The following is a 15,058-nucleotide window of genomic DNA, read 5'->3' as shown; positions in this document are numbered from 1 at the left end:
TTTGTTATAAAGCAGTAGCAATAGTTTTAATATATATAGTGTGAAAAAACCCAAACAACCAAAACTCAAAACAGACTGGAAGTTCGATATTCACCATGGCATTTAATTATTCCAAAACACACACTATTTTGTAAGTCTAATTTTTTGGTCAGTAAAAATTTTCATTATTCAGCTATTGGGGAAATTGTTTTTTATTGTAGTAGTTGTGATTTTAAAAGATATTTTAGTATCATGTACTTCTATTTAAGAAACTCTGATGGCAGGGAAATCAGTAAAATATTTTGGAAAGGGCAGAGTTAATCTTGTCAGTACAGACTTTTGCTGGAGGCTTTTTCATGTAAGTAATGTAATAGCAAGCAAAGCAGCTGCTTGATTTCTGAGAGTTTTTCTTAGAGCAGCTTTTCCTAGTCTTTGTGAACGTGAGGTTTTTGCCATGCAAATGCTCTCTTACCAAAATCTGACTCTTGTTTGATTGTGGAACTATGAAAATTGAGGTGTTTTATGAGCTTGCCAATTGTTGGAGCAACAACTCAACAAAAAGAACTAGAGAGTAACTGGTTGTATTAATAAATATTTTAAAACTTTTTTTCACAGCCTGAAAAAAGCAAATATTGCTTATGAAAACATGTTTGAAGAAGTGCCCATTGTAATTAAGAATTCATACCTGATCAATGTGATGTTGTGGGAACTAGAAAAGAAATCCGCGGTAGCCGATAGACATGAATTGCTCAGTCTGGCTAGCAGGTAAGTACTTGTTAAAATAATGGATGTATTTTTATTCGCTTTCCCAAACCACAGTTTAACACCTTGGGTGAAATCCCAGTCTCATTACAGCCCATGGAAGTTTTGCCTTGACTTTTAATGGGATTGCGACTTTACCCTTCATGTTTTTTTGATGAAGGAAAAACTGCATGGTAAAACTGTAGCATTAGATTCAAGGACTAAATTTGATCTGTGATCCACGTACTCCTGTACTGCTGAAGTGTGTAATCTTTTCAGTAGTGCATATTTCTTCTAGAAAATACTGGCATTCAGAAAATTCAGGCAAATAAATCTAGAAATGAAAATTGGTTTTGTTAAGTATTCCTTAAGTAATTCTATAAATTAATAGAAAATAAATCCCATTTGTTCTACTTGGCATTTGAAAAGAAAATAGTAAAGCCAGTATCTGAGGTATGACCTCTAGCAGTATGATCATAAATTGGGTGGTGCTTAAGTCTTACACAACACAGTACACTTGATTGAATGATTATTGAGCTGACCAAAATAACCAGATACTGCATCATTTTGTGTATCTTGTTACATGTAGAAACTGGGATGTAACCACTAATAGATTTGGGGTATAACTGTTTTTGTGCCCAGGTATGATCTGACAAGATTCTGATCCTCCCTGACTCTTGACACCCAAGTCAGATGAATACTAGTGGCCTTCTTTCTTTTTCCTTATATGGATATAGTGAGAGGCCTGATAGCTTTTAGAGAAATCATTCAAGAGAGAACAGGTACAAACTCTACCAGACAATTTACTAATGTCACAAGAGATTCTTAGTCAGTAATTTTGTCAAATTGTATCTTTGAAACTTGGAATTAACAAAGAGAAGTTTTTTTTTTTTTTTGCCAAGATGTTCAGTCTACTTGACTTAGGACACTCTTTCCTTGATCACAAAGCTTTTACCATCTGAGGAGAGGATGGGCACTGAATGTAGATGACAGTGATTCCCCATGAGCTTCTACTTCTTCACTGTGAAAAGGAGGACACAGCAGCTTTCTGGGTGACCTGACAGCATTGCCCTTGATTGTTTCTATGGGTTTGCTCCTGTAAAACAGTTTGGGATTATTAAGCACCCATGATCCTAACACAGATTGCTGCTGTCCCACAATATGATCCTGGAAGTGGAAATGAATTTGAACAGATTACAAAGCACAGTTGAATTTTTTCATCAGCTTTACATCTTACAGAATAACTGTTCTGTACCACTGCCTTGAGTCAAGATAAATGATAGTAACTGTAGACATTAATTTCCTTTCTGGAATGACAGTGTTAATAACTTGGTGTGAAACAGGCTTTTGTGTTGTTCATCATACTAGTAAGTGAACAAGAAAAACACAAGCCCAAAAGAAAAAGGAAACGTCATCATTTGTGGTTAGGAATCCTTCACAAGAAGAAAAAAAAAAGGGATAACTGTTTTCTTAGAGAATCAAAATCTATTTTCAGTGGATATTTTCTTGATGACATAGATGGAACTGGATTCTTGATAAACCTAGTTAAAACTGCCTTTTCAGTGAAGTGTGTTTCTTTGAATTTACTCAGTTACTATCTTATATACTGGCAGCAATTTCTTGAGCTTATTGAAGTCTAGATTTTTCCCACTAATAGGAATTTACTTAAACAGATTCATCAGTTTTCAAGATATTTCTGAATTCTGTCTCCTGAACTGACTTTCCTGGCAGCATTCTGCTGTCTCACCTGGTCTAGTTGAGGAAATGAAGATGCTTAGTTTGATTTGAAAGAAAGTTTTGGAAATGACCACAGTGGGTTTATTTTAAGGTTTTTCTATGTGTCTTTTAAAAAGATATTTGATAGTTGCTTTTAGTTACTGGGCCAGTTACATGCAGTGATACCTTACATTGATACAACTCAGTAGGCAGCCAGCAAATTAAAACGTTTTAATGCTCATTTATTCAAGGTAGGGTGACTTACACTGCCTGCTGAAATATTTAACTAGTTTTTACTTGAATTCAGCTACGAAGATTTCTCTGTCAAAGAATATATTGCCTGAAGTAGGGGAGTTCAAACCCTCAGTATTCTGGAATTTTATTTTCATTTTGCGTTTCCTTGTTTTTGTCTTTTGAACAGTTCTGCCTGAACATTTCAGAAACCATCTTTTAATTTTGGTGCATATCCTCCTCACTTAACTTTCATGTTGTGGAATTCGTTGACAGTAATTCTTTAAGGCTTTTTTTCAGGATTTGGGACTCATTGAGCTTCTTGGGATTTTTTTTTTTGGTCATTTGAGAGCATCCTTGAACCCTTTTTAATCTTCTGAAGCAATGGTTTTGGCAATGAACTGAATTTAGCTGTAGTTGTTCTCTGGAGAGTTTGTTTCATCAAGATTCTCACATGTTCAGCCACCCACTTTGTCTGAGTTTTTGAAGCTTTACCTATTTGAGATGCTTTGTCTGCATCTTAATATCTTTCTCCTTTTGAAGTACATTTGTGATAATTATATAGAGTAGTTTACTTTTTGGGGCATAATTTTGTGTTTTTCTTGTTAAATCTGAATTGACTGCAATATTCTAGGGAAAGAAGTTGAAGGCAGAACAGCAGAAGGTTTAGCAAGTAATAGCAAGTAAAGGCCTTTTGCTCTAACAGTTATCCTCCTGCTACCCTAAAGGACCAAAATGTCTTGAAGACCTTGGAGTACTGCCAGTCTTTTGATAGAAACTCAAGAATTAAAATCCTGTCAGATAATGTTCCAGATCTTCAGAGAAATAATTGCAACCAACTTTCCCATTCTCATCCATCTCTTCCCTGTTCTATTGATGATCTAGTTTAAATTAGAAAAAGCTTTTTTGTGGTCTAGCTTCATAATAGGGTTGTTCTATAATATCTCAATTTGTCTCAAGCAATTTTTCTAATAGTGTGCGTCAGTAGAAGCAAACATGTGCTGAACATTTACTGCAGTAACATCTACTTGGCAGATACATTTTTCAAACATCAGATGCAGTATTTTTGCAAAAGTGACATAAGGAGGGTTACTTTGGCTTTTGAAAACAATATTAACCTTTATACATTGTGCTGCTTATTAAGAAATCTCAATGTGCTTAACAGATTATTAAGATAATTATGAAAATCTCTAATTTGCAGATGGGGGAAGCTGACACAGAGAGGGTAAATGTGTTGCCCAAAGGCACACATCAAAGTCAGAGTAGAAAAGGGAATGGAGCTCAAGACTCCCGACTTACATATCTCATTCAAACAAAATCCTCTTAAAAAGAGCACAGGTTGAACTCGAGCTGAAATGCTGAGATGTAAACAAGTTCTGCTAAGCGGTGGGAACGTTCCCGAGAAATATTTAATCAAAAAGATGTGCTGTGCCCAGCAGTACCTCTCTAATCCACCCAAAACTGTTCCCACCAGGAGGAGAAACTCTGCACAGCATGGCACCTTTCCCAAAAAACGGATTCAGAGAGGGGCCTCAGTAACGCTTATGGAAAGTGGAAAAACTGAGCAGCAGATACAGCATTTTCTTAACTCCTCCTCTTGCTGCTCCTAGTTCTCATCTTCCTTAGACAGGTTGCAGACCAAACAAAACAAAATAAATGAGGGGGGCCATTTATGGTGATTGTGGGCAAGTTTAGGGAACCTTCTTTTTTGGACACTATCAGCTTCAGAGTCGTTATACCCAAAAATTAGATGCCTGAATACAGCACAGTTATTCAGCTCTATGGATGCCTGCTCTCTTCTGGGCCAGCACAGGGAGGTGGGCTTCTCCAGAAGTGCAAGCTGAGGCCCATGAGCTGTGTGTAGAAATGCTTAAAACTAAAGGGACACAGGAAGCTGAGAACCATGTGAATTGCTGCTGCTCTTTGAAGCTTTGGTGTCTTACTCAAGGCTGCATTTTGGACCTTTAGTGAGTGTGTGTCTGGAGTCCTTTCCTGATGAAAGATGCTGAAGTAAATGTGGGCTTCATGTGTAATTCTCCAGTATGAATCTTATAGAAGTGGAGCCAGTTTGAGGTTCCAGCCCCATCTGCTTGCATCATTCCTCCCCACTAACCCCATTTCATCTCCACACCCCTCCCACCCTCAAAGATTTTTATTCCCTCATCTGTTTCGGAACATGGCCGTACAAAAAGCTTTGTGGAATAGTCTGGTGGAAAAAAGTCAGGCTCCCACTCTTCCCTTCCAGCCTTTCCTTCAGCCTCCCTAGAAAAAAAAAAAAAAAGAAATCCCAACAGAGGGTGTTTTTGCATTTACAGTAGACTATTTCACTGAAAGTTTGAAGTGTGCCCACGCAAACAGCTGAATCCATACAGCTGAGAGTGCTGTAATCCTTGGGCAAAGGAGGAGGGAGAGGGGAGAAGATGCTGGAGCCTCTTAAACTGACTTTGCTGGGAACAGAAGACTACACCTTTGCTGCTCTTAAAATCTCTCTGCAAAGGGGGGCTCTGGTGGTACAAGCATTCCCTCAGGAAAAGAGAGGCTTGCATTTCGGTCTCTTAGCCCAGATCTGTACCTAATGGAGTGCCCTCGTGTAGTGAGTGATCCCTGAGTTTAGTTAATTAATAATTGCTGCTTTCTCCTGTGGATGCCCCTCTCAATGCAAGGCCACTAGCAGGAAGAATAAGACAGAAAGCAAAAATGCACAGCACAAGAAATTGGTTTAACAGCCTTATATTTGATGGGGTATAATCTGTCACCCCAAAAGGGCAGATAAGAAATCAAATCCTTGACACATGGATTAATTGTGATTCCTTGTTTAACTGTTATCAAGTACAAAGGTCAAATAATACTAAGGCTATGCTTTCTAGTCTGATGGGGTTTTTTTCTAAACAGACTTTGAAAGATTCCCTTTGAGTATGTATTTGTCCTCCTTTGGCATTTTTGATTATGTCACTCAGGCTACACAGATAAGTCTCAAATGATAAATTTCTGGAAGTTTTACAGGTCACTCACTATAGATGAATGATTCTAATAACTCTAGTGGAGTGCTCTCACATTAAATTAATTCTTCATTAGATGTGTGAGAATCCACATGACAGATATTTTTTGACTGTTGTAACTGCAGGAGAAGCTCCATTCTGTTTTTGCCCTTCTGTTATCTATGTTTCTCCCCCAAAAAGAGCACAATTTGTGGGATGGAATCAATGTGATTTAACTTCTTAAATCTTACCAGAATAAACTTCAACTGAATAAAACTTGCTTAAACATTGTGTATGTACATTTTTACAAATTCTTTCCTATTGGTCTTTCTGTTTTTTTTTGAGAGATAGAGCAAAAAAGGCTATCAACCACATGAGAAGTGAGGAAAGAGCTGGTCCTGTTTTTGTAGCATACTTATCACTTCATGTCTCAGTTCACATCTGTTTAAGTTATCTGTTTTTAGCTTTTTGTTTCCCTGGTGATGAGAGCAAACACTATATTACTGCAATTTCTAACAATAACTCTCTGTTTCTGTATTCTGCTGTACTAAGCTGGTCCCAAGGAGATTCACATAAAATCGTTCTTTGTAACTATGTTTGAGATGGACACTATCTGTAAAATAATTCCGTATTCCCGATGTCCACGTACCCTACAAGGCTGTCAGTGTGTACCTATATAGGCATTCCTGATAATAGTTCTAACACTAACTCTGTAGGATATAAACTCTATAAAAACCTGAAAATATGCACACCCCTAGCCATGGCAGTATTCCACAGTTCTAAATATCACATGCTTTTTAAAAAAACCCATCCAAGAAGTTTAAAAATAATTATTCTAGTGGCGCCTATCTTGCTGCTGTGTAGCTGAAGTCCTTCACACCACTGACAAAACTCTGGCCTGAGAATAGACTGTGGTCCAAAGTTACTGATGCAGCCTTTTGTTCACTGAGCAGGCAGCTCAGCTAGTGAAATAGCTGTAAGGTTGTCATTAGCTACGTTCTCAGCAGGTGTCCTTAGTGCCTCAGTAGGTTCTATGGATTTGGGGATGTCCATACTGTTATATATGTGGATCCCATCTCTCTTCGTGTCTGCCACTTCCAGTTAGTTTCCCCGGTTCATAGGCTGTAGGATGGTGGGATGGAACACACTGTAAAAGGCAGAAAGAATCTCAAATAATGTGGAGAAGCAGTGACTGAAGGATATGACTCTCATAGAGAAGTGCACAAAACTTTTTATTGGAAAGAAATTCTCATGAATTTCGTTTGAGGAGGAGGGGGGTGAAGTTTGGCTTTTTGACTCATTGGTCTTCAGCCACATAGGACTGGGCAAGGCTTAGATTAAACAGAGTAACTTCTGATCAAAGGTATCAATAGAGAGCAGTAAGTATTCTCCTTTTGCTGCACTACCCAGTAAACACCATTTAGGATGAACACTGTCTCCATGGGCACCAACGTAAAAACTTCCAAAACTTTAACTTGGAAGCTATACCTTAAGTTGAACATTCCTGCAAAATACTGAATCTATTGCTAAAAATGGTGACAATAAAAGTTGTTTAACAGACTCCATTTGTCTGGCCAAGGCGGTAGATCGCGTAACTGGAGCTGGACGTGCCCGGCCTAGCTGCTTCCATGTTGCCTATGGTATGGAATGTGGAGCTGGCTGGCCTGGGCGCAGCTCTCCCTCCCAACAGCTGAGATCAAGCACGTCTGCCCAGCTTCCAGGCGTGGTTTGATAGAGTAGTTAATGGGATGGAGTTCTGTCCTTTCAGAGGGATAGTTAAATATTTGTGAAAAAGCTAGCACTAACTTGAAACCAAACTCTTTGAAGAACACATCTTCTGCAACATTGCTTAGGTTTGCACGTCATAAAGCGGCAGACTACTTCTTTTAAACATTTGACCTGGATCTGCAATACCAGTAAATCTTTGCATGGCATGTTTTTTTCATAACTGAGCTTACCTGCAAAGAACAAAACACTTGAATATGATACTTGCAATGTGGCAAAGATCATAGATTAATTTCAGTTGGAAAAGACCTTTAAGACAAGAGGAAATGGCCTCAAGTTGTGCCAGGGAAAGTTTAGATTGGAGATTAGAAAGAACTTTTTCACCAGAAGGGCTTTTAAGCATTAGAACAGGCTGCACAGGGAGGTGGTGGAGATAGTTAAAAGATGCATAGCTGAGATGCTGAGGGACATAGTTTAGTGATGGGCTTGGCAGTGTTAGGTTAGGGGTTGGACTCAAGGGTCTTTTCCAACCAATATGATTCTGTCATCAAGTGCAACCACTGGAGGTGTTAAAGGAGGAGATGCCAAGTGTAGTGTCATCAAATATATGAACAAAGGTAACCAGAAACTTCAGTGTTTGTAAACTGCACCAGTAGTGCAGAAAAGGTGGTCAAGTGACTCAAATTTTACTTTTTAAATCTTTAAAAAAAAACCCCAAAAATCAATCTTTCAAGAGTGTTTCTTGTATTTCAGTAATCACCTAGGGAAGAGTCTGCAGCTGCTGATGGACAGAGTGGATGAGATGAGCCAAGACATTGTTAAATACAATACCTACCTGAGGAATGTAAGCAAGCAGCAGCAGCAGAAACACCAGGTTAGTATCATGGAAAACCTGAATGAGAGGATTTTTTTCCACAAAGTATGATTTGAGTGGTGTTATCTAAGATAGATAGATTTGGATCTAAGCAAGATAAAATCCTTACAGAAATATATCCATTAAATAGAGGTATAAAATGTGCTAGTCATAGGGAATTATCAAATGGATTGACTTCTGCTGGCATGTAACGTGATTTGACCAGTCTTTACTATTTTACGTGTTTGTTAGTGATTTATAATAAAGCAAAATCATTGATAAATATGCTGTGGACACAGAGATTAGAGATTTAGTAAATTAAATGAAAGAGCTGAAAGTACAAGTGAATTGTTCCAAAACAAACTGTGTTTTAATCGCATCACATGTAGTCATGCGTTTTAGAAATAAAGGAACACAGTCCATATTTAAAAGGCTGTTTTCTGATCAGAAATGACACACAGTCATGTTTTGTATCAGTAGATAGTGATACTGATTGTGTGATGCTCTTTTTTTTAATTCTTGGTGCCTAAGAGCCCCTTTAAAAGGCAAAACAGTCTGTCTGGTTAAAGAATGTTGAGTGTGGACGCTGCCTGTAGGTGGCCTTGCTTCAGCAGAGGGGTTGGTCAAGGTGTGCTCCAGAGGTCCTATCCTCCAGGCCCTTTCTAGCCTCAACTGTTCTGTCATTTAGAGACAGTACAACTTTATTTGCTGTTGCTGCATTTGATAAAGCAATCCTGTGTCTAATTATAGAAGAATGCTGGCAAATGGGAAAAAAGCACTATGAGAATGATTTAAAAGCCTGGAAAGCAGATCTTAGTGAATGCTATTCACTTCACGTGATAAATTATGTTAACGAGTGACTTGCTTACTCAAGAAGTACCTGCATGAAAAATAAATTTGAGCTCTTTAATCTTGCAGACAGAACTGTGACAAGATTCAGTATCGGCCAACTGAAAATGGGCCAGGCTACTTAAAGATAAAATATTGCAGGTATTGCTACCCGAAGCAGCTAATTATTAAAAGGAGCACCTGTGGTTCATGGAAATGCTTCATCACTGTCTATTTTCACATCAAAACTGGCTTTTTCTGCTTAAGTGTAGCTTGAGCAGGGAGTACTTTAGGGAAGCAGCACATGATCAGTGGTCTCTCATGGCTTTCTGACTCCTCAGGACACAGAACCTTCATGCACGTTATCTTCAGAAAATGTTTTGTTTGTGGCCTCATTTGAATGGAAAGATGGCATCAGCTTCAAGGAGTTTAGTAACAAGGGGATCTATTTATTTTGAAAAGAGGAGGAAAGTAGGTTCCGTAGTGTCTCCCTTCATTTCTTTACTAATTATAGCTGCCTTAGTAGTGGCTCATTGCGGCATAGCTAGTGGTCTTAACTTCATTTTTAAAATGGAGCAATTGTGATTAAGAGCAAGCTGTTTCAATAGAGAATAATAGGCAGACTGCTGAGAAGTGAATGGGGTAATGCAGAGAAAAGAAACGAGATGCAATTCACATACAAATATGGGCATTTAAGATTTTATTTTTAACATTGTCCAAAAACATGTATTTGTCACTACTACTGGAAAAAAAAAATCACTTCATTTGAGTATGCCACCAAGTATGAACTGTTTTCGGACTTTTAGGCAGAGATACATTTAAGTGAGTGAAGCAAAACACCCTATACTCTTTGGCCTGTTTAAAGGGGATTTTGATAGACAAACCTCGCAGCTAATTACTGGCTATGACATACACCATGACCTCTCTCACATGTGTTTTTGAATGCACATGCTGCTGCAAGAAGAAATGTTTATCCAACAGCCCAAGAAGTGGTCTGCCTTAGTTCTTACAAAGTTTGAGTAACTTGTATGGTGCAGGGAAGCACTGAAAACAAATCTGTTTGGCTTTTTTTAAGCAACAGAGTAATTTCTGTTTGTAGTATTCTTTGGTGTAACCTGTGAAGAAATGGCATCAAAGTAGCAGAATATCTAACTGGAATGGAGAAATGAATCATTATGCTTTGTTTCAGCCATTGCTTTGTTCTCAGTTTAGAGTTAATACTTTTTGGCTTAAAATACGTTATTTAATCAAGTTCTCTTCCCCTTTCACATTAATATTGTTTTGACCTTTGACTTGCAGAAAATTGAGTATTCCTGGTTTGTGTAACTATTTGAGGTAATGGATTATTGTACCTACATCTTCTAACCTTGCTCTCCGTTTTTTGCATCAGGAAATGGAGGCCTTAATCTACTCTGCAGTATTCTTTCTATCAGATACATTATTTCTGAAAAAAAATTTTGCATTAACCCCACCACCTCAATACCACATAAATTTCCAGTGCCAGCTTTGAGGGGGAGGAAATGCTTGTTACCAGTGAACTGAAATAAACTGTGAATTGCATTTGCCTTGTTTGAAATAAACTGAATTACATTGAAGAAATATAATTTCTAAAACACCTTTGCTGGTTAGGGAGTGAGCATCTTTCTTTTTCAAAAGAAAAACTTACTGCTGGTTTGGAAGCCCTGTTGCATTCTGTTTCTTTTGTGTTATTTTCAGTACCAGCAGAGACGTCAGCAAGAAAATATTCAGCGTCAAAGCCGAGGAGAAGCCCCGCTTCCTGAGGAGGACATCAATAAACTGTTTAAACCACCACAGCCACCTCCAAGAATGGAGTCACTCCTTATTGCAGGTAATATTCTTCACCTCATCTTTTCATGTATGGAAGTTTGCTGGGGAGTTGTGCAGTTGTCATCTTAGAAAGCAACTTAAGTTTTCATTGTATTTGCCATTATGGTGTGAAATTTTGGCATTGATGGTATTTGAAATACTTCATTTGATTGGAGATGGTCATTTCAACCAGTGCTCTACATCTGAAGCATCTGAAGTATTCTTTAAAAAAAAGTAGCTAAGAAAAACAACTTTATTGCTAGTAGGCAGTCCGTGCCTCTGTTAGAAAGTAAGTTCCACACAGAGAAGAGCTTCCCACTCTTTAGAGGCATCTGAACAGGCTGGATCAGTGGGCCGAGGCCAATAGCATGAGGTTCAACAAGGCCTGGTCCTGCACTTGGGCAACAACAACCCCATGCAGTGCTACAGGCTTGGGGCAGAGTTGCTTGAGAGCTGTCTTGTGGAAAAGGACACAGGGATGTTAATTGACAGCTGGCTGAACATGAGCCAGCAGTGTGCCCAGGTGGCCAAGAAGGCCAGTGACATCCTGGCCTGGATCAGAAATAGTGTGACCAGCAGAACTAAGGAGGTGATTGTCCCCCTGTACTTGTTGCTGGTGAGGCTGTACCTTGAATACTGTGTCCAGTTCTGGGTCCCTTACTACAAGAAGGACACTGAGGTGCTGGAGCATGTCCAGAGACAGGCAACAAAACTGGTGAAGGGTCTGAAGAACAAGTCTGATGAGGAGCGGCTGAGGGAGTTGGGGATGTTTAGCCTGGAGAAGAAGAGGCTGAGAGGAAGCATGGTCACTCTCTATAGCTACCTGAAAGAGTTGTACTAATCTGGGGGTTGATCTCTTCAGTAATGAATGATATAATAAGAGGAAATGGGTTCAAGTTGTGCCAGGAGAGGTTGTGCCAGGAGGATTCTATGATTCCAAGAATTTTAAACCATCTAAGTAACAGAGGCATGTTACCCATGCAGATATGAACATGTGTCATTTTCTAAAAGCAACACAGTGTTTAACTGGAATGACTGTGTAAAACTTCAAACTTGATGTACGGAGACTTTCTGCTTTTATTTCGTGTTTTATCATGCTAGGTAGCTCCTGCTGACCATCTGTGCCTCCTGGGTTGATGGGAAATGGCAGGAGCAGCAGCCAGAGCCTTTTCATGGCTCCATTCTGAGTCAAATGGGCTTTTAAGGGAGATCTTGAGAAATGCCCCATGGAGCAGGCTTTCTGCACAATGGGACTAGTGACTACTGCAATCAAGAAGTGCTCCCTGCACTCACAGCCCATCTCCTCCCTCAACTCCACAAGTCAGGGAGCTGTACAGACAAGTGGCTGGATTAAACTGTTTGGGCTGGAAGTACTGATTCAGAGCAGAGCAGTTGTCTGCAGACCGAAGTTACTGATAAAATCCCCAGGTGCTGAGCTAGCCATGGCAGCAGCTGGGAAGGTTTTACTTTTTAGTTTCACACAGGATCGGGATAATTTCCTTGATTTCTATGAACAGTTTTAGGGAAACTATCCCCATTGTCCTGCAGCCCAAGGTGAATGAAAATAAGAACAGGAACAATGCTTAAGCATAGGTACCACCCCCTAATTTCTTCAGTGTACTGGTATGCTGGAGTGTATAGCCACAGTTTGGTACAGAAGTCAGTGCCTGTCCTGTGCCTCCTGGAAGGGTACCTGGTACCCCACAGTGGCAACAGAGAGCGGAAAACCTAGATGCTAAGCAATCTACATTGGAAAATGTAATGAGAAAGCAAGTTGTTTAACTACAGCAGGCTTTTGGGATCAGTTAGCTATCACCTTGTTTTGTACTGAGAGAAAACAAACGCAAAGTCCTGGTAATTTAGTGTATAGAAAAGAATGCTTTGACTTAATTTGAGCTGCCACTCTTGAGTTTTGGAGTGACCAAGAGGTTATTATTTTGATATAAATGTTGTTTCACTCTGCTTAATAAGTGCTGCTTTTAGAAGAAATTATGTTCTTGATCTATTATTCCTTCCAGAGCCTTTCAAAAAACCTAATGTTTTGATAATTTTTACCAGTTAATGATGCCGCTTTTTACCAGCATTAAAAGATTGAAACATTTATCTTTAGCATAGCTTAAAGATGCAGCAGAATGTGTATGTGTGTACACTTGTGTTTTATGAAAGAGAGAGCTTCAGATGAATCAACTGTTATAAGAAGAGGAATTGAAAACTTTTACACTTGAAGGAAAAAACAGTTTTCAGCCAAAACACACGCTTCGTTTGTTCTTTTACCATAGTCAGGGGAAGAATTGAAAGCATCCACTTCAACTTAGATGAAATAAAGTTTGTGGATAAAGAATAGAACTTATCTCTTTTGTCTCTGAGGCATTTAAAAACTTTTAAAGTAGACCATTCAACTGAGAGTTTATTTGCCTTGTAAACAGTCTTAATTTTGATTGAACTGGCTTCATGATTTGCTATTCCTAGCTAACAAGGGAAATAACTTTGTAGCAGTACATGTATAAAAATGTTTTGATGGGCACATTTGATTTGCAAAGCACTGACAAGTCTCCGTACCCAGATGAGTTTTGAAATAGCTAATAAAGTGAAATATTAGGTGGAAAAAGAGACAAGCAAAGTGTCAAACAGGACTACCACAATTTTCAGTCCGCTACTGAAACATATTTGTTACAAATATTTTATTAGGGACAGCAGAGGCATAACAACAGAACTGAAATTGGTTTGTAGTACTTCTGGAGCAACTAAGTTGAACAACTTAAGTGATTAAGCTTCCAGGACAGTGTTGTTTATTCTCTTCATTGTCATATATTTCTTCAGAAATTGTGCATAATAGAATTATAGGAGAACTAAGGAGTTTATGAGTACACTAGTGTACCTACACTGCTGATTTGGTTTCTTCTTCTTCACAAACGTATTTGGGAATACTGAAAATGTGAAATTCCCAAGTGTAGAGTAGTTGAGCTGTTTTGGTTGCTTCTCTGTGTTAAATCCTGAATGATTTATGGATGTTTGGCTTTTTGAATATAACATTCTAGGATGTTTTTCTGAATTTCAAAACTGACCATGGTTTACTCTTCTTTCCTTTTCACAGGTCAAATTAATACCTACTGCCAGAATATTAAGGAGTTCAATGCACAGAACCTGGGCAAGCTTTTCATGGCTCAGGCTCTCCAAGATTACAACAACTGAAGAAACCTTGCTGTGGCCCTCAACAGGAAAAGTTATTTACAGTTTTATACTGTTCATGATCCTCTTGAAAATTTAGTATATTGGGAAAAGAACCTTGTAAAAAAGGGTCACCTTTGTTGGTGTAGAATTCCCCTGTAATAACAATAAAGGCTAATTTTGAGGATGTTTTAGCATTTCCTTATTTATTGGCTGTATTGGACTGGAATTTTCTGTGGTCACTCAGGTTTTCTAAATGTTTGGCAGTTATTCTTGTTTAGTCATAGCAAATAATACAGGTTTCATTTAACTTGGAATCTGAAATGAAACCAAGTTACTACAAATGTTCAGTGTAACTGACTTCACAGAAGAAATTTCAGGTTACCCAGTTTGGGTTGAGAACTTGCAACCGTGATATGTTTGTCACTGGGAGCAGTTGCTTGGTTTTATTTTAATTGATTTGGACAGCGTGGTGTGATGGTGATTCCTTATCACAAGTATTTCCTAGACTTCACATTTGCAACATACAAAGCTAGTGTTACATAGAGAACGATCTCCACCACATTGTGCTCAGCCACGTTGCCATTTCATGTTGCCACCACCGACTGAGTTAAGTCTAGCAATGCTGCCAAGTCTTCATGACAGAAACTGTAGAAGTAGCTAACCTGGAGCAGCTAGTGTACTATAAATGGACACCATACTCACTGTGCATCAGCTCTGCCATCTGAATGTGCCTTTATTCCTGAACGTGAGCTATTTCTCTGATGAACAGGAATGCTAATTTAAACGCCTCATATGTGTCACCTCGTGCGTGTTACTGTCATTGATTTCTGATTTGTTTTTTTCTTGAGTTCTTTCTTGCCTGTCATTGTGTGATGTGTTATGAGAGCCTGAAATGGCTGCAGGGGTGTGGTTTGGTCTTTTAAGAGAAAAAAAAACATCCTCTAAATATGGACCAGCCTCTAAAGTGAACATTCTGGAAAGTCAGAAGTGTGTGAAAACTGAGGGTTAG

At 38.8% G+C, this 15,058-nt stretch overlaps 1 protein-coding gene across 1 annotated transcript in view; it reads left to right on the top strand.

Moving 5' to 3' along the window:
- Positions 1–14,233, top strand: part of EIF3H (eukaryotic translation initiation factor 3 subunit H) — an 87,844-nt gene extending 73,611 nt beyond the window's left edge. The window contains exons 5-8 of the mRNA XM_061995322.1: positions 595–744; positions 8,124–8,244; positions 10,768–10,900; positions 13,973–14,233. Coding sequence (XP_061851306.1) covers positions 595–744; positions 8,124–8,244; positions 10,768–10,900; positions 13,973–14,070 — 502 coding nt within the window. The 3' untranslated portion in view covers positions 14,071–14,233. The remainder of the gene's footprint in view (positions 1–594; positions 745–8,123; positions 8,245–10,767; positions 10,901–13,972) is intronic.
- Positions 14,234–15,058: the final 825 nt, after the last annotated feature.

The sequence above is a fragment of the Colius striatus genome, chromosome 4 (assembly GCF_028858725.1).
Source record: "Colius striatus isolate bColStr4 chromosome 4, bColStr4.1.hap1, whole genome shotgun sequence".
NCBI classification, from domain to species: domain Eukaryota; kingdom Metazoa; phylum Chordata; class Aves; order Coliiformes; family Coliidae; genus Colius; species Colius striatus.
The sequence above is the reverse complement of the archived record's forward strand: the minus strand, read 5'-3'. Positions and strand labels throughout refer to the sequence as shown.